We start from the raw sequence: 24,274 nt of genomic DNA, 5'->3' as shown, positions 1-24,274 counted from the left end.
GTAATAAAGTGGGTTTTAATTTTTTATTACTTCATCCACATTTCTTTTTATTTTATTTTTACTATAATCGTCCATTAAAAAAGTTTTTATCTATTTATGTAAGTTTCTTCCTCTAATAAAGTAGTAGTAGGTTTTATTTTTTATTACTTCAACCACATTTTTTTTACTTTATAAATTTTGTATGTATTAAAACATGTGTAATCAACTATAAAATTTTTTTTAGATAGAGTTAATGGTTTGTAAACTATCACTAAAAAGAATATAGGCTCTAGGGGTGTCGAAACGGGTAGTGGGTAACAGAAAATTCCCATCCCGACCCGCTAACCGCTGGGTATTAGGTACCCGCTACCTGGCGACAGCGGGAAACTTGGCGGGATCGGGTAGCATGTTTTAAAGTTTTGCGGGTATGGGTATATCCGATAAACCCGATAATACCCGATACTTTTAAGGTTAGAGTTTCCAAAGTTTAATTTTAGCTAATTAGTTTCAAAATATACTGCCCGATAAACTTTATTCCTTATTGTATCTCCTCTCTTGTCTTCTAATTAATTTCATCCCTTCTAAGTTCTACCTGACGCCACCCGGATACGCCGCCGCTTCTCCACTCGCAGTAGTTTAGGTGAGTATTTCTTTTGTTTTTCCCATTTTAATCATAGTATTAGGAAGTAAGAGATTAGAAATCGTGCATAGTTAATAGTTAGAAACTATACAAATATAACAAAGTAAAAAAACAAAAATATGAAATCATAGTGTAGCAACGTTCCCAAAATTCATTTTGGAATTACAAACATTTAAAATTACAGCCAACAGGTTTTGATATTCGTGGGTACCCGTTTCGAGACCCCTAATTGTTCAATTCAGAAAACATGCGAAATAAAGTTTAAATTGTGAATAGATTGCATTTAATGAAAAACAGAAGTGCTCGAAATTTTCTATCCTATTTGCAATATTTTTCATTTTGTTGAAGATTTGGTGTGCGCGAATTTACCTCGTTCTCACTCTGTGTAGTCTCACTATAAACCATTGACGTGAGAAATTTAGAGTGGATAAGAATTCCCTTGTTTCTGAAACCAAAAAAGAGAAATTAAAGCACATTACTAAGAAATAAACACAAATATTGAGAGATGAGAGAGTGAAAGAAAGAGCAGAATGCATACAGTATAGATACACACACAAGGAGCTGACACTTACACGCGTAAAGCACGTAGAACGTTCACAAACCATTTCAAACATTCGCTTTCCTGCTTTTTAAGCCACTTGCGTTTCAATAAAGCACACCTCCCTTTTTACTTCCTTCCCATTAATCTCTCTCTCTCTCTCTCTCATTCCCTTTCTCCACTTCCCATGGATACATCCGCTGCTCAATGGCCTCCTCACCCTCAGGTACATCCATCCATCCATCCATCACCTTTTCCCCCTCTCCATTCATGCTTTTTCTCAATCCAAAACAAATCAAACACATAGCATGTAGGAGTAGTAGTAGTATATATGGTCATCCATCCATACAAATTCTTCACCTTTATTTTATAAAATTATTTTCTCCTGCAAATTCATCTTCACTTTCCATCTTTTCCAAAAGATCATATTTGTTTTCAACTGCTTGTCATCCTTTGCAAAAGCAAAGAAATAGTAAAATCATGGGCTTAATTTAATTAAGAATTAAGAATTACAGGTGAGTAAGCAGATGGAGGAGAGCCCAAAGGAGAGGAAGATGAGGCCACAGATAGAGGAAGCAGTGAAGTGCCCTCGCTGCAACTCCGCCAACACCAAATTCTGCTACTACAACAACTACAGCCTCTCTCAGCCCAGATACTTCTGCAAAACATGCCGTCGCTACTGGACCGAAGGCGGCTCCCTCCGCAACATCCCAGTCGGCGGCGGCTCCCGCAAGAACAAACGCTCCTCTCCCAGCTCTCTCCCCAAAAAACTCCCCGATCCCCCAAACCCTAATAACAAGATCCTCGATTCCCACGATCTCAACCTCGGATTCGCCCTCCACCACGATTTCAAATCCCTATCCGACATGATCCACCTCCCCTCATTCACCTCCTCCACCGCCGCCGCCTCTTCTCCGTCGCCGCCGTCGCTGGAGCTGCTGACGGCGGCGACGTCGGGTGGTCTGAGCTCGTTCATGACGGCGTCGGCGGATCCATACTCGTCGGGGTTTGCGATGCCGGAGTTCAAGCCGTCGCTCAACTTCTCGCTGGATGGGCTCGGGAGCGGCTACGGAAGCTTCCACGGGGTTCCGGAAGCGAATGGGAAGCTTCTCTTTCCGTTTGAGGATTTGAAGCAGGTTCCAAACAATGCTGATCAAACTCGAGATGATCATAATTCCAATGGATTTTGGAATGGGGTTATAGGCGGTGGTGGATCATGGTAAATTTTACTAATTTTTTACATTTTTTTTCTTTGTGGGGGGTGGTGGGTGACTTTGTTTGTATTGATTTGGAAAAAATGAAAACTAAAAAACTGACTTATAAGTATAATATTACTAGTACTACTATATATGGATATTGTGTTCTTGGGTTAATTAATTATACTATGGTTGTTGTGTAGTTATTATAATTATTGTTATTAATTATCAAGGATATATATATGTGTTGGAGTTAGAAGCTTGTTTTTAGATATGGCTTCAGGTAAGGGAGATGGTGTATAGTGATAGAAGAAGAGATTGGCCTTGATTTTTGAAGGGTTTATTCTTCTATCAACACAAGGAGAGCCACCATGGAATTAAGCCACATTTTCTTTCTTTGCCTTTTCTAGTATTATGATTTTGTATAACTCATAACTCAAGTTTTTATTCAGCTTTTGTGATGGAAGATCTTGTCTTAATTACTCTCTCTCTCTCTCTTTTCACCTATCTTCAATTCTAAATACTAGTTTTTGTTATCATGCATGCTAGTGTGTGTAATTAAAAATTGTGGTGACATTTTCATGAAGAGAGTATGCTGAATTGTGATGATATGAAGGAATGGGTTTGGTCTAGCTAGTTAGAGGTGGGAGATTGTACACACCTGCTACTTGAACAGAAAAAAAGAGGAATGGAGATTTACCCACCAACTGTGAGAGTGAGATAGACTCATTCAATTGATTCACACATATAAATGGAAATGTATCTGTGTCATGAAATAGATGAATTTCCAAGTTGATTTTAAATGTGGTGATGATGAGTTCCCCATGCCATGTTTACCTTTTCTCTCAGTCGTTGAAAGATCTGTGAAACCCTACCCACTTTTGTCATTCAATGGGCCCCACAAACATTCCCCTAGACATGTGTGCTGCTGAGGAATAATCTCCTCTTCCTCTCCCACTTAGATCTACACTTCATTTCTTAGTTCTTACACACCAATATAATTAATTTATATACATACCACTGTCTGAACATATATATGGTATATTCATATCATGTAATTTGCTGTAATCCACTATCTGTCACTACAAAAAATGCGCTGTTTACCGACGGAATATTCCGTCGGTAATTCCCCAAATTCCGTCGGTAATGTGCTTACCGACGGAAATTCCGACCAAAATTTCCCGTACGTAAATTGCTCGTCGGTAATAGTTACCGAAAGATAAAATCCGTCGGTAATATTTTCGACGGATTCTCCGACCGATTTCTGTCGCCGGTAATGCGAAACCGTCGGTAAATGCCGATTTCTTGTTCACACTAATTTCCGTCGGTAATTATACCAATTCCGTCGGTAACTAGATTCCACTATTTCCGTCGGTAATTAAATCATTTCCGTCGGTAATTAATAAGTATTTTTTACAAATTGATTCTATAATTTACAGTGAGAGTGTGAGACACCTATTTTCATTTATACAGTCAAATCACCTATAATAGCCAAAATAATCCAATAATGAAGATATGATAGATAAAAGGTATATTAGTTAAACATAACCAAAGTACGAATAAAAAAACACAAAATAGGAAGTTTATATCAAATTTGGAATTGTTGGGACTATCATGATCCGATTCATCTTCTCCTCCATCAATATGTATCAGGTCTGTGAAGCATCATCATCAATGAGTCGTGAGAAATTGGATTGTTGAGACATCAAGATCCGGTTCATCTTCTCCTCCATTGCTGAAATTTTGACACTTTGCGCATCTAAATCTTGTCGAAATTCCCCCCTTATTTCCTCCCTAATTTCCTCCCTTATTTCTCCTCTTAATTCAGCCCTTAATTCAGCCCTTAATTCATCACGCAATTCATCTCGCAAGGTTTGTGCTCTTGCGGACTCTGTCGAGGTGTAGAACACAAGGTTAGATGCCAAGTTTCCTATCCCGAACATCCTCTTCTTCTTGTCGAGCTTTCCTCCACAAACATCATTGATGAAGATGTCACTCAAATTTGGATTTTCGCCCTTTGTTGCTGCAATCGCTTGCACCTTCGCCTAGATAATAAAAAATTATACACATAACTTAAAACATTGAACTACACCTCAAAAAACATATTACTTGAATAATTGATAACAAATAACCAATATAACAAATTGTTCATGAAAACTTCTTCATTCCCATGCCCCTGACCTCTCCTACCCCCTAAACCAGACCCCCCACCCCCTGACCTCTCCTATACCCCTGATTTGATAGTTTTTGTGTTGTGATAGCATTTAGAGTCCAAACTTTGTAATCTCATATCCATGTTGTGAAATCAACTTCAGATAATAGTAAATATCCACTGCTGCAGTTTTAATAACAATATCATATCATTAATAACTTTTCCTTTCTTTCATTACCAAATTTAATATATTTCCCAATATACTAAGCAATCTTGCATGTTGCCAGTATAAGGAATCACCAAATAAAAGAAATTCAAAAAATTTATGTGCTAGCCACCTAATTCCAGTATGACATATGGAAATCAGAATACATTCAGCTCAAATTTGCAGCTAAACCCTATCACCATGCTTCATGTAGGTAGCCAGCAGCCCAAAGCAAAAATCCAATACAAAACTAGACTTAATTAGTCTTCTTCCAACCCTAAATATCTCAACAAATCCTTTTATTAATCGAGAGGGAGGTCCAAATTCTATCATAGATCCATGCTGTTTTTTTCTTGTGTTTTCACATCTTGTCATTTATTGTAAAGATAATCCAAAGATATAGCCAGCTTGTCATGTATTATAAAGAACATCTACATTAATATATACTATAACTTACATCGACATCTGCAGCCTTTTTGCAAGTGTATGTCCCATCTTTATAGGTGTGGAGTGATTTGAATCCGGCATATGCAACATCCTTCAATGATACACCTCTCTCGGCTGCCTATTTATTAAAATATAAATATAAGTTAAAATATAAATATATGTAGCGTATAAAAAAACACTTACCATTCGTAGAGATTTCTCTGTGACTGACGTTGACCCTCCTAAATGTGTCCTCATGCCCGTACCAGGTCCATCTGGTTCAGATCGTCTGGCCTTACTTGCAATAATTGACCTTTTGACAGTATTAGGATCTTGCCAGTAAAGTATCAATCCTGCCCACATCTCTTGAGGTACATAAATTGGCCTAGGTTGACCTTTATTGTACCTATCCTTCACTTCACTAATATAATCCGAGTATCTTCTACCAGCTCGCTGTCCCCATGCTTTCTTCACATCATTCTCCCATTCGGGGGGCCAAGAAAAAGATTTCTGTACAAAAAATGAAATACTTACTCGAAATTATTCATAATACATCTCCTTGACTTCCTCAGGTTAGTGCAAATCAAAATAGTTTTCTATGTAACAAAAATAATACTTACTCGAAATTCTTCATAATACAGCTCCTTGACTTCCACAGGTGTCCTTTTCCAGTTAAACCCAGTATTGTTTTGAATCTGATGAAATGAAGATGTAATCACCCTTGACATCTTACTGTGATCGGCTATTTTCCTATAACACCAAAATATTAATCAACTATTGATAAATAATGTGAAAGTAATAATTAGTAAACTAATAACAAACCCAGTATATGGATTCCTCTGAAGTGGAATCCTACTATCAAGCATAGTAGAAGTTGCTTCAACGGTCTCCTCTTCCCTTTCACCAGAAGTTTGTGCTGACTGCGTTTGAGTATGTCTTGTATGAGATGAGTTGCTGGTCTGTCCACTACCTATAGCATGACGAACGCGACGATCCATATCTAAAATAAGTAATTGAATGTTAGCGCAGATCATGGCAAAAATCATTTTTAACAATATCCGTCATCATCAAAATAAATCAATAAACATAGAAAAAATTAACCTTATCATATATCATCATCATCATTTGCAATATTGTCATCATCAGAAATTATTATACTATCATCTGAAGGGTATCCATCATAATCATCGATGTCGACCATTCCACCATTTGGATGAAGTACTGGAATGCTATCACCTATCGTTTGGTTACAATCCAACAATGACATATGCAATTCATCCTCTTGAAACGGTGGTTGTTCAGTTACTGTTGAAGATGTTACCGGATTTGGAACTTCAACTTTAGATCTTGCTTTGACCTTGCATACTTCCCACCAATCCTTTCTTGATTGATTCATGCTAGGATACGAACAATAATACACTTGATTAGCTTGATTCGCTAACACAAATGGTTCAAACTTGGATAACCTGCGAGTGTGGTTTATAGAAACCAATCCGAAGTCCTTATGAATTAATGTCCCAGAAGGTGATGGATCAAACCATTCACATTTAAATAATGTGATGCTCTTAAGTGGGAAACCAGGATACTCCAATACACAAACCTCCAATAATCTTCCATAAAAGTTCATCTCTTCATTGCCATATATCTCACCTTTAATGCACAATCCACTATTCATCGTGGCTTGACTTGACTCACGTGTTATGGTGTGAAACCTATATCCATTAATAACATACCCATGATATGTTTTGACCTTTACTAAAGGCCCTTTTGCTAGATCTTGGATATATTTGTTCATGTCAGAGGGGCCCTGATTCCCTCCAAATCTTTTGAACCATTCAGCAAATTGTGTGTCAACCATGTCTCCTAGATCAGAATCTGATAGTCTTGGATTTGCTGATAGCATTTCATCTTCAAACAACCTTTCAAAAAGAAAAGATATAAAGCATATGTATAGAAATATGGATTGAAAGGAAAACATTTTCGGTATTTTACTACTTACTTCAGATAAATGGTTGAAACTTCGGGACAATTGAGTAGAACATAAGTATGTGCAGCCTTGTATTCTGAACTGTCCAAATATCTTACTGACATTTTTCCAAGTGGACGTCCTGTTTCTTTGAAAATAGAAGGAGCATCTGGATCCTCGTTAATGCCACTACAACTTTCTCCACCACAGTTACGAGGCTCGTTCCTTATCTTGGTACTCACATGATCCTCAAAATAGTATGAACCAAATGTAGACACTTCTTCTAGCAAATAAGCATTGCTTATGGAGCCTTCAACTCGAGCTTTATTTTTTATATTGTTTTTCAACCTCTTAAGATACCTTTCAAATGGATACATCCATCGATATTGAACAGGACCAGCAAGGCGAGCTTCATCGGCTAAGTGAACTGGCAGATGTTCCATTGAGTCAAAAAAACTAGGTGGAAAGATACGCTCAAGATTGCATAAGATTATCGGAATATGATCACTAAGCCTGCACATATCATCCATTCTAACTGCTCGAGTTGTCAAGTTCTTGAAAAACATACTCAAATCTGTAATCGCTTTCCAAACATTTTGTGGAAGAAGCTCACGAAATGCAACAGGAAGTATGCGTTGCATGAATATATGGCAATCGTGACTTTTCATTCCATACAACTTGAGTTTACTCGAGTCCACACATCTACCCAAATTAGATACATATCCATCCGGAAACTTAAGACTTTTCACCCATTCACATAAGACCTTCTTCTCACGATTGTCAAGGGTGTATGAAGCTTTTGGAAACATTCCTGTTGTTTCATCGCGCTTTAATTCAGGTCTTGCACAATATTGATTCAATTCTTCCCTCGACTTAGTTGTATCTTTAGTCTTCCCTTGGACATTAAGCACTGTGTTGAAGATATTATCAAACACATTCTTTTCAATATGCATTACATCCAAATTATGTCGAATCAACAAGTCTTTCCAGTAGGGGAGATCCCAAAATATGCTTCTTTTCTTCCAACCTGAACTAGCACGATTAGACAAAATTCTATTCATCCCATTAGAGTCCTCCATCACTCTAACTAGACCCAATCTTTCTATCTCATTCAAGAGTTCTTCTCCAGATTTTGATTCTGGTGGGTCCACTAAAATCATCTTATTCTTTCGAAACGCCCTTTTGTTCTTTCGATAAGGATGATTCTGGGGCAAGAATTTTCGATGATTGTCAAACCATGATTGTTTGCCACTTTTCTCCAACGTAAATGCATCAGTGTTTCCCATGCAGTGAGGACAAGCCAATCTTCCAGCAGTACTCCATCCAGACAACATAGAATATGCTGGAAAATCACTTATGGTCCACATCAACATTGCTCGCATTTGAAAATTTTGCTTCAATGAAATATCATAGGTGGACACGCCTACTTCCCACAATTGATTCAATTCTTCTACCAATGGTTGAAGGAAAACATCCAACTTCTCTTTAGGATTACGTGGACCAGGAATTAAAACTGTGAGAAACATGAACTGCTCCTTCATACACAACCAAGGAGGAAGATTGTAGGGAGTTAAAATAACCGGCCACGAGGAGTACTGTTGTCCTAATTGTCCGAACGGCTGAAAACCATCAGTTGAAAGACCAAGTCGCACGTTACGACTTTCTGATGCAAAATCTGGAAAAATATTGTTTACGTGCTTCCACGCTAGAGAGTCGGCCGGATGTCGCATCACCTCATCATCTATTGATGTAGCATGCCAACGCATTTCTGCTGCTGTGGCTTTAGATGCATACAATCTTTGCAGTCGAGGAGTCAAAGGAAAGTAATACATCTTTGACACTGCCACTTGTCTGTTCTTGTGGGATTCAGATTGTTCCTTAAAACGTGAAGTCCCACAATATCTACATGTATGTAGTTCACTATCATTCCGCCAAAAGATCATACAGTTATTTGGACAACAATCAATCTTTTCAACTGGTAATCCCATGCCACGCAATAGCTTTTTGGTTTTATAATAGCTATTAGGTAATAAGTCCCCATCGGGCAACCCCTCTTTTATCAACTCAGTAAGCCGATCATAGCATCTCTCCGGCCAGTGATACTCTGCCTTAAGACTCATTAGTCGAACCACAAATGACAATTGTGAATGTCTCCTACAACCAGACCACAACTCATTATCAGCTGCATCTAACATATCATAAAGCTGTTGGGCATTAGGATTTGGTGGCTCTTCTGCCTCCTCATTGTTAAATTGAGGACCACCAACGTCTAATACCATTGTGTGGTAAGTGCTAGGTGCTCCAATTTCAAAATCCATTCCGATGTTTCCAGCTGATTCTGATTCTGATTCTGATTCGACTGTGTTTTCGACTGTGTTTTCGACTATGTTTTCAGATGGTTCTATTGATCTTTCACCGTGAAACCTCCATATGTGGTAATTCTTTACGAAACCAAACCTGGAAATATGATACTCTACTTCATCTGTGTCTCTAAAGCACTTGTTATCACATTTTTTACAGGCACATCTGATTTTGTCTCCATCCATATATGCAGGTTTACCACTTGCAAACTTGATGAAATTGTCAAGTCCCTCCAAAAATTCTGGATTAAATTCACCATGTGGAAGTATACGTCTATACATCCACTGGCGATTTCCACTCATTTTTATAATTCCTAATTGAAAATTCAGCTTATTTATTCATCAAAATATAAAAGCATCTTCACATATCATACAATAACACAACAATATCACATAGTATACCACTCGCTTCACCTTAACAACAAGTCGATGGAGCTAGGAAAGCTCCACCCCAAGCCTAGCCACCAATTTCTAACACTAAGGCATGCTCCTAAACAAATGAGTGTAGGCATGACCGTGAATAAGAGAAAATAAACGGAAAGCGGCTTACCCTTGGAGCTAAATTCTTCTCTTCAACTCCAAGCTATAAATCTCCTAGCTCCGCTCGTTGAATAAGAGACAACTGCAAAAAAATGGTGATTAATCAGTACACATGCCCTATTTATACTTAGTTTGTGAAATAACATTGATTTGTTGCACGTATACTGACTTAATTCCATCTAGGATGAATGAAATTCACAAACATGGTGCTGTTATAAAAAAATCGATCAGAAAAGAAAGCAGAATGAATTAGCTGTTATCCTCACATTAACGAAATGACTAATGAAAGCTACATAACTCATCGTTGTCATAATTATGTCTGCAAATTACCACCGGGTTTTATTATTGTATGTATGTAGTTCTTGCATTTTCTCCTCTCTTTATATGACCTAAAGACCTGTGGTTTTTCATTTCAGTACTCTTAACAGATAAAACTGATAAAAATAAAAGATTTAGGTGCCATAGCTGTAAAGGATTTTGTCCACAAGCTTGTGAGAACCTTTTAGAATACCTCATCACCATGAAAGAGATCACCTGTGAAAAATTAGTTAGACCAAAGCATTAACATCTGCATGAATCAACAAGAGGGAAAAAAGAATCAGTACATATCAATGCGTATGACATAAACTGAAACTATATTGGAATTGCTTCAAGAGTACTTGAATATCATAAACTGATAAAATTGTTTTGCAAAGATTTAACTAAATCTGAAACTGTTCATGCAAAATATTTAATAAAATTTGTATTGTAGTCCATCTTCGTTCCAAAAGAAAGGAAAATGAAAAGAACCCTGTGAAAGGCATTAGAATAAAACTGTTAGTTTTAATATAATATATTTGCGTATGTGCAGTTTCAGGTGGAATGCTCCAGCATGGCAAGTACAGCTGAGGAGATCGTAAAGCTAAATGGATATTTAAATGGTAATGGTCATTTTGGTGTTTGTAAAATCATGGATATTTGTTGGTTTCAAGTACATAGATGCAGATTAAAGATGATTGAGAAAGAAGAGAACAAACAGAATGAACAATTTCAGAAGCAAAAATAGAAGAGGTAACAACAAAACTGAAAAATAGAAACATTATATTGATAAATTAACTTGGATTCACATAAGTTGTCATTAACCATAAGCAAGCATTGGATCAAGAAAAAATAACGGGATAGTCCCAAAGATTCACATTTCCTTGTTTAAAAAATGATGTTACAAGATGAATGACTAACTAATCCAATGATGCAACACAGGACAAGGAACACTTTATAGATCAATTTCTCAGCATTTTACAGCATGAAGATCTGATGTGTTTTAATTAACATTTCTGTATAGAAAAGAAAATAAAATCACAACTAGAATTACTGGTACAAGGCAGTGATCACAGCTGATACACTTAACATATTCCTGCCTAAATCCAATAAGAAGGTAATACTGACTCATGTGATGGCAAAATATTTGGTCCTATAACTATAACACAATGGCCAACATCAAGACCAGCCATGGACAAAGAAACTTTAGTCTAAGTAGTACATTCCAAAACTCTATCACATGTAACAGTCTCACTGCAGATATCCCATCCTAGGCAACCTTAATGGCCATTGAATCGTGATTCGTGCATAGCTCTTGGATTCATAAAAGTGCAAGTAGAAGAAAGCATCTATGTCCATTGCCATATATTAGGAAATCTCAGACTATGCAAAACAATTTTACATTCTGTTCCAATATACCATCGGACTAAAATAAGCAAATGGAGATATAAATCATATAAGTCTAAACAAATGAAGGTAGAAGAAGCACTTGATCCTAGCAGCAATGGTATCTAAACAGCAACAATGGTATCGAAACAGACTCGAGTTCCCTCAAAGAGACTCGAGTTTCCTCAAAACAGATCAGCTAAACGTAAAGCAAATTTCTAATAGAGCAAATTTTCTGCTAACACATTACATATCACCTCACAATTAGAAGACCAGTGATGGCATATATACCCACTCACAATTAATTCTGCTAACACATTACAAAAACTTCCTACATATATTGATAATATTAAGTAGAAAAAACCCTTATTATAACATAACATGTAAAAGGAGAAGAATGAAGAGTAATACCTCTGTGAAAATGTGAAGTAAAAGAGTGGTGGAAGAGAGCGCTCAAATGAACCCTAGCAAATCCAATTTAAGAAAAACTCAACCAATTCCCCCAAATCCAACCTACACTTGCAATATTTGAATTCGCTGTCACCTTAATTCTTCAAAAAATGGTGTAATGGATAGGTGAAAAGGGGATTCTCACCTTAATTCTTCAAAAATTGGAGGTTAGAGCTGTGGACAAGGGTGGAGTCGAGAAAACAGAATGCCGCCGATTTGAGGGGAGGAGACGGCGGTGGCTGTAGGTCAGCGACGGCGATGGCTGTAGCTCGTCGACGGCGCAGGCTGTAGCTCGGCGACGGCGTAGGCTGCAGCTCGGCGACGGCACTGGTGTAGCTCGGCGCAGAAGAATGAATGACTTCAGCAAACGGTTGTGTTTTGGAAATTTAATTTAATTCTTAAGATTATTTAATTCTCTTATTGTGTATTGGAATATTTAAATTAATTCTTAAGATTACCGACAGATCAATTCGGTCGGTGATAGCTTTACATTAACAAATAGAGAAAAACAATTCCGTGTACAATAAAATGCCACTAAAAAAAGTGAGAAAATTACCGACGGAACTGTTCCCTCGGTATTCCGGCGGTAATCACAGACGGATTTGTGTATGTCGGTAATTCCGTCGGTAAATAGCGCATTTTTTGTAGTGTGTGGTGTGGGGATAATCACCGCCCCAAAATGTGAAGCGCCACCACTCAAGGACGAGTTTATTTTGGCATCATTTCCATTTTTAATTTTTTTGTATACTAAACTCATGAGATGTGCTTACTTCATTTTCAACAATTTCTGCCTATGATTAGTGCATTCAACCAAAACTATGTGTTGGTATTTATTTCAGTCGCAAACATAAGCATATAATTATTTATAGCATTATTTTACCGTTTATTCTCCATAAATACTAGCCAATTAATAATGCTATCTCGTTGGTAGAATTTAGAAATCAAATTACATAACTAATAGTAATTGCTAGTTTAAAATGAGGAAAATCAGTTGTATGCCTCAATAAAAAAAAATTTTTGGTGCAAATGCCAAATATTGTTGATTAATTTAGACTCTTTAATTACAAGATGGTTTTAGCGTTGGAGTTTATTATTGAAGTCAGATATCATTTGTTCGAATCTACTATTGCATTCCCACGTTATAAGCTGATCAATATTCCATAATAAGTATTCAAGTAGGAATATGACTCACTTGTGCAATTTAGTAGTTGGACTATCTCCCTAGTCACAGCATTAGATGCAAGACTCACTCCTCACTCAGTTTAAATTTGGTCAGAACAACGTTGTAATGATTATGTAAAAGGATAAAAGTTCTGTGTAATTGTAGTTAGGCAGGCTTAATAATGAGAGATGAAGAGATATGTGTCCGTACTATTTTATCGTTTAGTGAATTGTAAGCACACGTTCCATTGTTTGTGCAATATAACGGCCACTGCTAAACATAACACGACAATGCAACTACCCTCCCATGTGCAGTGTGATCGCTACTGCTATTCTATTCTCTCTGCCACTAACAAAAACATGGCCGGTTCAATCAATTCCTCACACCTTATTTTCCTCCACAAACCATCATATACTCCTACATAGTAGATAGATACCGATACTATTTCGCAGATGAAACCAATTATCGAATCAAATTTCTTGTCTTCACTTTGAAGCTACTCCCAAGCCCCAACTACTTGTCCATCCAAACACCTCATCATTCCATTCAGCCCATTCCACGCCACCTATTTTGCTCCAATCACAATTGCCGACTATATATCACAATATTCTACTCAACAAGCACATCAAATCATATCGTATATTTGGAAAAGTTCAAACCCCCTTTTCAGTACAACATACTAGATACGGAATCACAAATTGGAAAACACCATCAAGTTTTTCTGTACTAGTAGAGAATAAAAAATTTCAGTCATAACACCCACCACTATGGCAGGACAAGCATCAGAATAAAACCATTTGTATGATGAAGGAAAACGCCATTTGTACAATGGAGGAAAAACACAGAGATGCTACCGGCTGGCCACGTACCTACACGTCCTCGATCAACCAGTACATTCCACAAAATCCTGATTCACCAAAACAAGCACATAATTATGTGCAATGTATTGCCTTTCCCTACTCAATAATATATGTATTACAGAGCCCAATTCAAAACTACCATTGTTGTATGAAACAAGTAGGACCCCAGAAAACTTAAGTGGAAACCAAAGTCTCCACAAACACAATTGCTAAACAATTTATGTCCCCTAAGAGCATTCCCAATGGAGGTGGCGAATTCTCGGCGATAAATCGCCGGTTATCGCCGAATTATCGCCGGCCATTGTGGCGAAGTCGGCGATAATTCGGCGATAATGTTGCCGTTGCTTCGCCGAGTGGCGTTCTAACGCCGGATTATCGCCGAGCGATCGCCGGCCACTGTGGCGACGCTCGGCGATAATCGGCGATAATTAAAATTTTTTTTTTTTTTTTTTGAACCCAACGGCTATTTTACATTCCACCCCTATAAATATTTCCTCCACTTCCTCCATTCATCACCCACAATCTTCATTCTCTCCATTTTCAATCTCTTCTCCCAATCTTCAATTTTCATCAAAATTATGAGCTTTTGGAAGAAAAGTTCCCGATCGGGTAAGGATAAGGGTAAGGGGAAAGAGTCGAGTTCACAAATTCCCAACACGGATGAAGCAAACGAGCAGTGGATGCAGTCGTTGTTGGCGATGGGTTCTCCTCCCGGCCAACTTCCATACGGGGGTCCGTCTCCTTTGCAGACTCCTCCGGCGCGGAGACTTTCTCCGTACTTCAACTCTGCCGGCAGAATGCCCTTTCCAGCCGACGATGTGTATCGGCCCCAGTTCGACACCCCCGGATCAACCCCAGGCGACCAAGAATCTCAGGCCGCGACACTGAGCGCGGAGGACTTCGAGGTGGAAGAAACGCCCACCGAGCCGCCTTCTAGGAGCGGGAGGGGGAAGGCGCCGGCGTCGTCGGCTGCGACTGATACGGGTTCCGATGAGAGGCCGAAGCGGGTAAGGACTACTTACACTCTGCAAGAGTCCGAGCTGATAGCCGACTGCTGGGCGGACACGTCACAGGACGCGGAGCGCAGCAACTACCAGACTGAGATCATATTCTGGGAGCGGATTGCCGCGAAGTACAGGAGCCACAAGACTGCCTCAATGAAGGACCATGGCAGCGAGGCGATCCGTCGGCATTGGGAGCGCCTCATGAGGGACTGCGGGCACTTCAACGGTATTTATTCTAACTTGATGACTCACATGACGAGTGGCCAGAACGAGCACATGGTCCGAGATGAGGCCATCCGGATGTATAGTAGCCAGTACTTGTCGACGAAGGGCTTCAAGTATTGGAACATCTACGATAAGCTGAAGGATCTCCCCAAATTCCGGACGGGAATGCACGACGCGCTGCACGGGAAATCGGTGCGCTCGCGACTTAGCGTTTCGGAGAGCGAGGGGAGCGCGGCCCACATCGACTTGAGTGGGGATGGTCCGCACGAGCGCCCGGAGGGAGTGAAGAAGGCGAAGGGGAGGCGGAAGGGGAAGGGCGCAACGTCGGAAGTCGCGTCGGAATCCGTCATCGACTTAGAAAAAGCCACTTATTCGAGCAATGTCGCCAATCTGACCCAGATGTACACGCTGTACTTCACCGGCGGCGGGACCCCTGAAGAAAAGGCGGCCCTCTGGAAATGCATCCAACACCTGCAGAGTACGCTGGGGCTCGATCCCGACGCCCCTCCGGCCCCTCCGTCTTAGATTTTTTTTTTTTAAATCTTTGTTTATTTGCGTTTTTTATTTGTAGTTTTTTTTTTCTCGTTGTATTATATTTTCCAATGATTAATACAACGATGAATTGTTCATTATTAGTCTATTTATTAAATACATTTGTAGGGAAAATTAAATAATATAAAAAATAATGATGTAAAAATGAAATGTTGAGTTAGGGAGAAATAAGGGAGAAATAAGGGAGAAACCAATGTAGCACTTGGCTAAAAACTGGGGATAAATTTTGGTGCTGATGTGGCGCTGATGTGGCAGGAGTTAGGGAGAAATAAGGGAGTTTTTAGGGAACTCCATTGGGAGTGCTCTAAGACTAAATACCAACCAAAAAATTAATGGGAACATCAATCAACTGAACAACGCACTAGTGATCCTTTTGTCTCCACAAAACATGGTACTCAAGCATCTGCCTCTATGATATAAATGTGAATAAAAATGTAAGGCAAAATGCAAACTTCAGTACTTAATAAAAGAGTTCCATATAGAGAATATCCAGCTTCTGAAGGGTTTACCAATAGCTACTCAACTGAAATCCTTCTCAGTTCCCACTTCCCAATCTGCACAACTTCAGCAATCTCTAATCCCGAATCAAAAAGGTGTAGGTGTGTAAGCTGAACCTTAACACAAATCCTTAATGGACACCAGTTCATTGATCTGCATTTATTCCAAAGATGCGGACTTTATGCATATGTGGGAACTTGGCAACAACCAGAACAAAAACAGCTAGAGTGTTGAAGAAGAGCATCGGGTGTTGATAGTCAGTAGTATGGGAGGCTATCAAGTACCTGACCAAAGAAAGAGTGCGTCAAAAACACGAATAAATTTCCATATTTAGATATATGTTTGGACTTCAAGTCAGTCCCAAAATACACCAAAAATATACTAGTGGATGGAGCTTTGTCTAGCTAAAAAAGGGATTTTCATGTATAAAGTTTTCCTCTTTTTACATGTCAACAGCATCGGCTCAAACCTTAAGAGTAGAAGCCCCCTGAAGAAAGTTAAAATAAAGAAAGAATGCAGTCTTATGGACAAAGATAAAGTAAAGACACAATAACACAAAAAGAAAATGCACTCTTCAAAAGTCTAACAACTCCCTAAATACAAAGTGCCTCCTTAAAGATGAGAAGAAAATGTCATGCAAAGTAGTAGTTGGATCCAATGTAATGCAGGAGATAAAAGGCCTAACACTAGACGCCAAAAAGAAAACAAAAGAAAATGAAAATCATCTACATTACAGACGTAAGAATGTTTGTAATATCTCATGACTTCAGCAGATATTCAAAGCATAGAATGCTTCCCATATTCCCAATTAGGAAATGGAAATGTACCAGGTCTGCCCAGTTATATCAATGTGATACTTTTTCAACAATCACAAGCCAAACTTCCAACAGATAAAATTGTTTTTTTACAGTATCATGGGAAATTTGAAGAAAAAAATCTTATTCAATGGGACGGTTTACACTAAGACCTTCACCTTTTAATAAGTTTGTAGCAACATACAAATCATCTATAACTCATTTTACAGCTTAAGATAAACTTCAGAAACCTTCCAGATATTGGAGGCTGTGTGGATGGCCACTATCAAAATGTTTATTGATTTGAAAGAAACTAAAAAGATGATAGGCTAAAATTGCTGTGTTAAAAGTTCATCGTTGTGATTTGTTAGGACTTTTATCACTAGACCATATTTTAAATAACACAAAGAAAACGAATAACAAGGTGAGATAGTCATATTACTGTTCCATGTTAATAGTAGCAAAAAAGTGGTGTTGGCGTGTTGCACACTTTTGGGGATTTATAATAGATTTAGACTAAGAGTCTATTCTTAATGATGAAAACATAGATCGTTACTCCTTATACACTCTTTTCACATGTTCTATAGGGTGGACAATTTTCCGAGGATGAAAAAAAATCCAGGCAGCCTCTTTTCCCTCCTTTTCACTCCAATTCATGATAATTTTATTTGGGGGTATCATTTCGATGTGATAATATCCCCCTCCAAATTCCCATGTTATCCATCTTAAAGACATGGAATGAAAAAGGTGGGAACTAATAAAATGCAATAAGATTTTCCCATCTTTTCTTATCTATCCTTTTAGGATAAATTTGCAAGCAAAGAGAACACACCCCCCAGGTTAAAGAAGCATGATTCAAACTTAAAAATGGTTCTAGAATAACAGAGACAGGTTGTTGCAGTTCACAGACCGTACAAGTATTTGACTTCTCAGCAGGTCATCCATGAAAGATAGAAGCCACAAAACAACTAATAAAGTTTATCAACAACAACAGAGCTTATAGGGGGACAAAAAAGAACACTAAAACAGGCATAAAATTTCTCCAAAATCTACTAAATTATGTAATTAGCAAATTGTATGACACGGATGACAAAAGTTATCAGAAGCACGTAAGGCTTGTTGTCTACCACCACATTCATGCAACAGTTCTCATAAACAACCATCTAATAATGTTTCGTTAATTCTTAGTGACTCAACCAAGTCATGGCATTAAAAGCCACTGCAAAAAAATCTTAAGACAGGAGGAAGGAGTTAAGCTTAACCAAGGGAGACAGGAAACTGAACATCTCTATCATGGCTAATGTAGAGAAGGAGAATCAAACAAACCTTACGTATTATGAACTATAAAAATGTTTTTTGACTTATAAAAAGGAAAACATAGTAATAGTATCCTCAAAATATGTTATCAAGGTTAATTACTCTTATCTAGTTATACGCCATGCTTTAGTAGGTTACTACAGTTCCAGATCACCTTCCAATTTAAAACCTTCTCGTACTCACAAACTTCATTCCTATCCTTCTGGTAACAGAAAGGGTTTAGCTTAACAGACGTAAACATACTGAATATATAACGATCAGGGTTGTTGCTTAATGAGAGAAGGTGTGCACACGAGATTCACATATTCATATTGATATTATTATAAGGGACTCGAGATGATCCATATACAGAAAAGAGTTACAACAAAGCACTCTATAAGAAACATGTGGCAATGGCATGAACAATTAACAAGTACCAACAGACAAATTGTAAGGGGGGGAATGGGAAATCAAAAGAAGGCTTACAAAACTATAGGAACAACTGTCAAGAACTTCCTATTACGAGTAAGTTGTTTGCCACTGTCTATTTGCTCCCACCAAGTCAACCTATTGTAGATACCCTGATCTTCGGCAAATGGAGTCCCCTTCTTCCAGTGAAAAAATTGATATGTTACCTGAACAAGACCTCAAATATAAGCATATGAAAATTGTTTGACATCAAATACATAATATTGTATAAACTAACAAACAACACCAGCACGGTTCAACTGTGAGAAGATGGAAGACCATCCTACAAGTTCAACCGATTAATGGAACATTTTCCATCACGAATTCATAAATAAGCCCCCCAGATAGAAGATGCACATATGCCTTTAACATAAAATGGACGCCACTACAATGCTTTTAAAAGTCGGAAATGAAACTAGATTGCATACACTTTTTTATGTGCTAAGCCGCCAAAGATTAAATTTCCAGTTTTAGCCAACAAACAATGAGAATAATTGCTGGAAGTTATAACACTACCAATTAAAGACACACTACGAAAGTGCCTGGCAGAATTAGAACCTTTACAGCGCCATGTGATTATAAATAGATAAGTATATTAACTATCAGAATATCAACTCCCTCATACTCAAGTTCTAAAGAACCCCTCAGAATGTACTCCTCCAATGGCTTACCAAAGAATATCAAAACCCTCATCCTAGTCAATCAAAAACTGAAATCGCGTAATCTTCTGTGAGGATAAATATGGGATCGATGGCTAAAATCAAATCAATGCAAGGGAGAAATTGTAATTGCTCAGCTTAATCCGTGTAATGAATCAAAATTCGAAACCAGTAACAAACAATAATAAACCTAATAAAGCAAAACTACCAATTAAACAGAAATTAAAAACCGATCAGACTCTCGATAATCAGAAAACCCTAGCAAATAGCAATAAATCTAGCTAAAAACGGAATCAGCAGACATGCATGAAGAGAAGGAGGCGTACGAAGAAATGAGAGAGATGAACGACGGTCCACGCCATGCCGGGAGAACAGGCGAAGACGGAGAGGACAATGAGCCAAGAGAAGAATAGTATAAGGATGTAGGTGCTCCAGACGCCGGGGTAGGTAAACCATTCGGTGTTCCGGTTTAGATCCGTCGTCGGCGCCGCCCGAACGTACAAATTCGCCATATCCCCCTCCCAATTCCTCTCGAATCAACTCCACTCCACTCCACTCAAATTAACACTTTTGTTTATCTCTTCCTAATAATTGATGATTGGATTTACAAATTACGCGTTCAACGCAATTGATATTCCCCTCTTTTTTCTTTTCTTCTTCTTTTTTCTTTGGGGAATGTTTAGGCAAATTTGATTATAAATTTAAAGAAGCGGGCGGTATATTTGACAGATTTTTTTTAAAAATAAATATTGTATTTCAACAGATATAAATAAATATTGTATTTCAACAGATATTATAAATGTTCCATAACTATATGGATCATGAATAAATTGTAAATTAATATAGCGAAGGAAATGTATATGGAATAACCAACCAGTGATATAAAGATGGACAGTGATATAGGTATAAAAAGTGGAATAAGCAATAACTTTTCTGTATCAACTTTTTTCATATTCAGTTTTAATTTGATCCGAACTAAAATTTGTGGAAACAATTGAAATCTTTTAATAGTTTATATATTAAGATAATCAAATTTATACTCTCTCCTATCCTTAGGGTGTGTTTGATTGGTCTGAGAGTATTGTGTATGATAGGGTAGTTTTATATGGTTTTATATGATAGTGGTGATAGTACTATATCTCAATCCAATGTTTGTTTGGTCTGATAGTGCAATTCAGATAACTTAGTTGGTCTTTGTTTGGTCTTACACAAATCCTAGATAGCACCCATGAGTTACCAATATGCCCTCACAATTTTTTTATATTGACGAAATTGTCCTCGTCAGTCAAACCCTTTTCATCGTCAAAATGCGAATTGGCGCTCAAACACCAAATAACTCGCGCCTCTCTCATTTCGCAACTGTGTGAGAATTGTTTAGGCGATTCATCACTCTCAAATCCCACACATATCTTCGGCGGTCCGACACGAAGATTCACCTACGTAAGTTTGCTCTTATTCATCTTCGTCAGTTTGCTATTATTGACAAGTTATGCAGTGTGGTTTGACAATGTGGGTCGTAGTTATTTGAATTGGTTGGTGCTTTTTATATGTGTTGATCTAGTAGAAATTACATAAGACAATGTGTACCCACTTTATTCATCCCCCATTTAGGAGTATTAGCAGTAGTGGTTGCGGATGTGTGAGAGTCGGTTGATTGAAATTTTTTTGGCTGAAGGGTTTGTTCGCAAATCCTGAATGTCCAGGTCGCGAATGGCTTCTCAGCAGCTAGGGATGAGCGACGACGATGGTAGCCCACCACCAGAGGGTAAATCGGTTTTAATATAAGTTTGTGATGCAATATATTTGAAGGTTTATTCTCTCAATTGGTGCTTTGACTGTCGTTCATTTAAATTTGTAGGTAGCAACGATTTGGGTATGAACAAGCACGGGAAAGCAGACAGGTCGAGGCGCGTTTGGAATGTTCGCGAGGAAGAGATTCTAATGGCAACAATGAAGGACCTGGCAGCCAATGGCTGGAGGGGAGATAATGGATTCCGATCAGGATATCTTGTGCGTGCTAAGGAGGCAATCAAGCGTGAATTCCCGAATACGGATATCTTGCCTCATCCTCACATCTATTCGAAGATTACAACGTGGAAGAGGAATTACGGTTCTCTAAAGATGATGCTTAACTTCAGAGGCATTGGGTTCAATGCCGACGGCAACTACCGAATAGACGCTGATGATGAGTCATGGGCACAATTCGTTAAGGTTTGTCATAATGTTGATAAGTTTAATGAGTCGGCTATATGGATTTCACTACTATTTTTTCATCTATGTATCAGCCCAAACAAACTGAACTATTCTTACATCTTGCATCATGGTTATCCTGTATTTAGATGCATATTTTAATGCTTTTCTATCATCAATTATTAATGTTTTGGATATTAATATTTGACTAATGGTGAACATTCGGAGAGTTAAATGGCTACACATTGATGTCTGCTTCCCTCCGTGATCAGCGTTGCATCAACCATTCTGCTACTTGTTATACATATCTTGCTTTGCCTACGTTGTTGCTCCTAATTTCACCTTAGTACTCCCTTTTGACAACTTGCAGAAAGACAACAATGCACGGTACATGAGGAACAAGTCTTGGCCACAATATGAGGACTGGAAGGAGGTATTCGGAGTGGATCGTGCAGATGGTGAACGTGGTGTAGACGTTGCGGCGTCAGCTGATAAGCTCTATGGTCACAAGGAGGTTTCTCCTGATGATGCTGGTCCATCCAACACAATGACTCTTGATGAGCTATTCCCGGATGAAGTGTACCCCGATGGTGTTCTCCCCGAGATGGTGGATGAGAGCCAATCGTTTACTGAGTATATTGCGCTTGTTACTGGTGCAAGGGCTGAAACAAGGATGGGAGCATCACTTGCGGCTGAAAAACGTTCGGTTGCCGGTCGAGAATCCGGCTCTAGATCTGGATCAGGGAAGATGGGGAATAGGGTACTAAAGAAACAGAAAATAGAGGAAAAGATGGATGGCGTCCTTTCTCTCATGGGCCAGATACACAATGACACCAATGAGCTGCTTAAAGAGATTTCCGCTAGGATTGGATATGAGTTCGACCTCAGTACCAAAAGGGCCGAAGTGTTTGATCAAATGAAAGGTATTCCGGGTCTAACTATGAAACAATAGTTCTACATTTCAAAGAAGCTTGTGAAGGAACTTGGACTACTTGACCTCTTTCGGGGATTGAACGAGACTTCTCGTGCGGCCTTTGTCTTTGATCTTTTGGAGATCGATGGAATGCTAGGCTGAACAATGTTGGCGCATAATTGGCAACTGTTTCTTTTGTCGAACTCGATGGAGTTATTTTCTTTTGTATGTTTAACCTCAAACTTTAATCAGGGAGGGTCGCTTTATTATCGCTTAGTAGGCGTTGATGAGTTGTGGATGCATTTGCATCATGTGAACGTATATGCATAACCAGAACTCTAGTATTTTGTAGTAATTACCGTATTGAACCTTATGAACCGTATGACATTCTGGATTGTTGTTATCTATTATGATTATACACGAATGAACTATGTTACGATTGATAAACTATAGCATATTGCACTTATACTTCAAGGTTGAATACTTGCATTTAAAACAACCTATTACCAACTATAGTCATTGCAACCACATGCTCGAATCTGAATAATTAGGCAGTACACCATACGTAGACATAAATAAAAACTTCGTCTTATTCGACGATTAGGTTCATGTATCAACACCCAAGAAAACGAGACACTCTTTGAATACCTTGATCCACACCTGTTGACGGACCAGTTATGGGCCTGTGTTACGTGCACTAGGGCAGGGACTCCACGATGCACAAGATGAGGCCTTCGGAGAAGATAAATTTGCTTTCTTGACTTGCTGAAATCGAGTGGGAGACTTAGTACGAGACGTTTCACCGCCGCATGTTACGCCTGTATCGAATAGCTTGCGGGGAATGCGACTAGTTGGACCCGGCAGCAGTGAAGTCACTTCGTCCGAGTCGGCAGGTGAATCATATGGAACGGGCTTCGTGGGCGCGTCTGGTACAACTGATTTGGAGAGCACGATGATCTCGGTAGTGTCGAACAAAGTAATCACCTCACGAGCGAACTCCTCCTTCACGTCATTTAAGCCAAACACACTTGCAAGAAGTGTGGACTCCGGCTCGTCGCGGTAGTAATACGCAGCTGCCAATGCATCCCTCTGCCAATGCAAAGTGAGCAAACATAGAAACGATGATATATAATACTTATTTGTGGAGTTACATTTTTACATTTTAATATGATTTCCACGAACCTCTATAATAAGCTTCCACGTCTGGTCTTCGACTGTCACAACCCTCGCATCCTGGTTCCATTGGACTTCATGTGTAGCGACCACCTTCTTAAATAGTCGATATCGAGCCTTCAAATGTTTGCAACGCTCGGAAACATCTTCAGTTGATAGGGCTGCTCCAAATGGATGGTTTAGCACGGCACGGATGTTGTTGATGACTTCATCGGGCAAATTAACAGCATCCCAGTCACGGCCCCTCCTCAAACTGATCAACGTAGAAAGAAGTAAGGTATCCATCTCTCGGGACCATTTCCCTCTGTAGAAGAATGTTGCTTGCTGCGGAACACGGAAGTTCAT

The 24,274-nt window shown here is 38.7% G+C and overlaps 5 protein-coding genes across 17 annotated transcripts; 2 read left to right on the top strand and 3 right to left on the bottom strand.

Moving 5' to 3' along the window:
* Positions 1-1,225: 1,225 nt before the first annotated feature.
* LOC125211513 (dof zinc finger protein 1-like) lies at positions 1,226-2,832 on the top strand. The gene is made up of 2 exons (XM_048111337.2): positions 1,226-1,383; positions 1,673-2,832. The coding sequence occupies exons 1-2, from the start codon at positions 1,345-1,347 to the stop codon at positions 2,378-2,380; spliced, it is 747 nt and encodes a 248-aa protein (XP_047967294.2). The 5' UTR covers positions 1,226-1,344; the 3' UTR covers positions 2,381-2,832.
* Positions 2,833-3,850: 1,018 nt separating this feature from the next.
* On the bottom strand, positions 3,851-12,788 carry LOC148931085 (uncharacterized). 11 transcript variants are annotated; one of them, XM_089067164.1, is made up of 10 exons: positions 12,692-12,788; positions 12,281-12,462; positions 12,097-12,198; positions 10,502-10,570; positions 10,013-10,084; positions 5,959-6,136; positions 5,757-5,886; positions 5,341-5,646; positions 5,168-5,275; positions 3,851-4,398 (listed from the first exon to the last, which is right to left on the bottom strand). In XM_089067164.1, the coding sequence occupies exons 6-10, from the start codon at positions 6,132-6,134 to the stop codon at positions 4,003-4,005; spliced, it is 1,116 nt and encodes a 371-aa protein (XP_088923290.1). In that variant the 5' UTR covers positions 6,135-6,136; positions 10,013-10,084; positions 10,502-10,570; positions 12,097-12,198; positions 12,281-12,462; positions 12,692-12,788; the 3' UTR covers positions 3,851-4,002. The 11 variants fall into 11 exon arrangements, with proteins under 11 accessions (XP_088923290.1, XP_088923289.1, XP_088923292.1 ...); XM_089067163.1 differs by having other exon boundaries at positions 10,514-10,570; XM_089067166.1 differs by having other exon boundaries at positions 10,502-10,536.
* A 1,106-nt stretch (positions 12,789-13,894) lies between these two features.
* On the bottom strand, positions 13,895-20,337 carry LOC125210915 (uncharacterized). Of its 3 annotated transcripts, none has more exons than XR_007174427.2 (4): positions 19,980-20,337; positions 19,013-19,161; positions 16,448-16,720; positions 13,895-14,204 (listed from the first exon to the last, which is right to left on the bottom strand). XR_007174427.2 is itself a non-coding variant. In XM_048110549.2 (3 exons), exons 1-3 carry the CDS (start codon positions 20,163-20,165, stop codon positions 16,582-16,584), a joined length of 474 nt encoding a protein of 157 aa, XP_047966506.1. In that variant the 5' UTR covers positions 20,166-20,337; the 3' UTR covers positions 16,268-16,581. The 3 variants fall into 3 exon arrangements, 1 of the variants encoding a protein (XP_047966506.1); XR_007174428.2 differs by having other exon boundaries at positions 16,463-16,720; XM_048110549.2 differs by lacking the exon at positions 13,895-14,204 and having other exon boundaries at positions 16,268-16,720.
* Positions 20,338-21,363: 1,026 nt separating this feature from the next.
* Positions 21,364-22,795, top strand: LOC148931084 (uncharacterized). Its single transcript, XM_089066707.1, has 3 exons — positions 21,364-21,418; positions 21,512-21,864; positions 22,214-22,795. The coding sequence occupies exons 1-3, from the start codon at positions 21,364-21,366 to the stop codon at positions 22,793-22,795; spliced, it is 990 nt and encodes a 329-aa protein (XP_088922833.1).
* A 636-nt stretch (positions 22,796-23,431) lies between these two features.
* Positions 23,432-24,274, bottom strand: LOC148931083 (uncharacterized). The gene is made up of 2 exons (XM_089067658.1): positions 23,939-24,274; positions 23,432-23,845 (listed from the first exon to the last, which is right to left on the bottom strand). Exons 1-2 carry the CDS (start codon positions 24,272-24,274, stop codon positions 23,432-23,434), a joined length of 750 nt encoding a protein of 249 aa, XP_088923784.1.

The sequence above is a fragment of the Salvia hispanica genome, chromosome 3 (assembly GCF_029641045.1).
Source record: "Salvia hispanica isolate PSC_SH4W2 chromosome 3, Shi_PSC_v1, whole genome shotgun sequence".
NCBI classification, from domain to species: Eukaryota; Viridiplantae; Streptophyta; class Magnoliopsida; order Lamiales; family Lamiaceae; genus Salvia; species Salvia hispanica.
The sequence above is the reverse complement of the archived record's forward strand: the minus strand, read 5'-3'. Positions and strand labels throughout refer to the sequence as shown.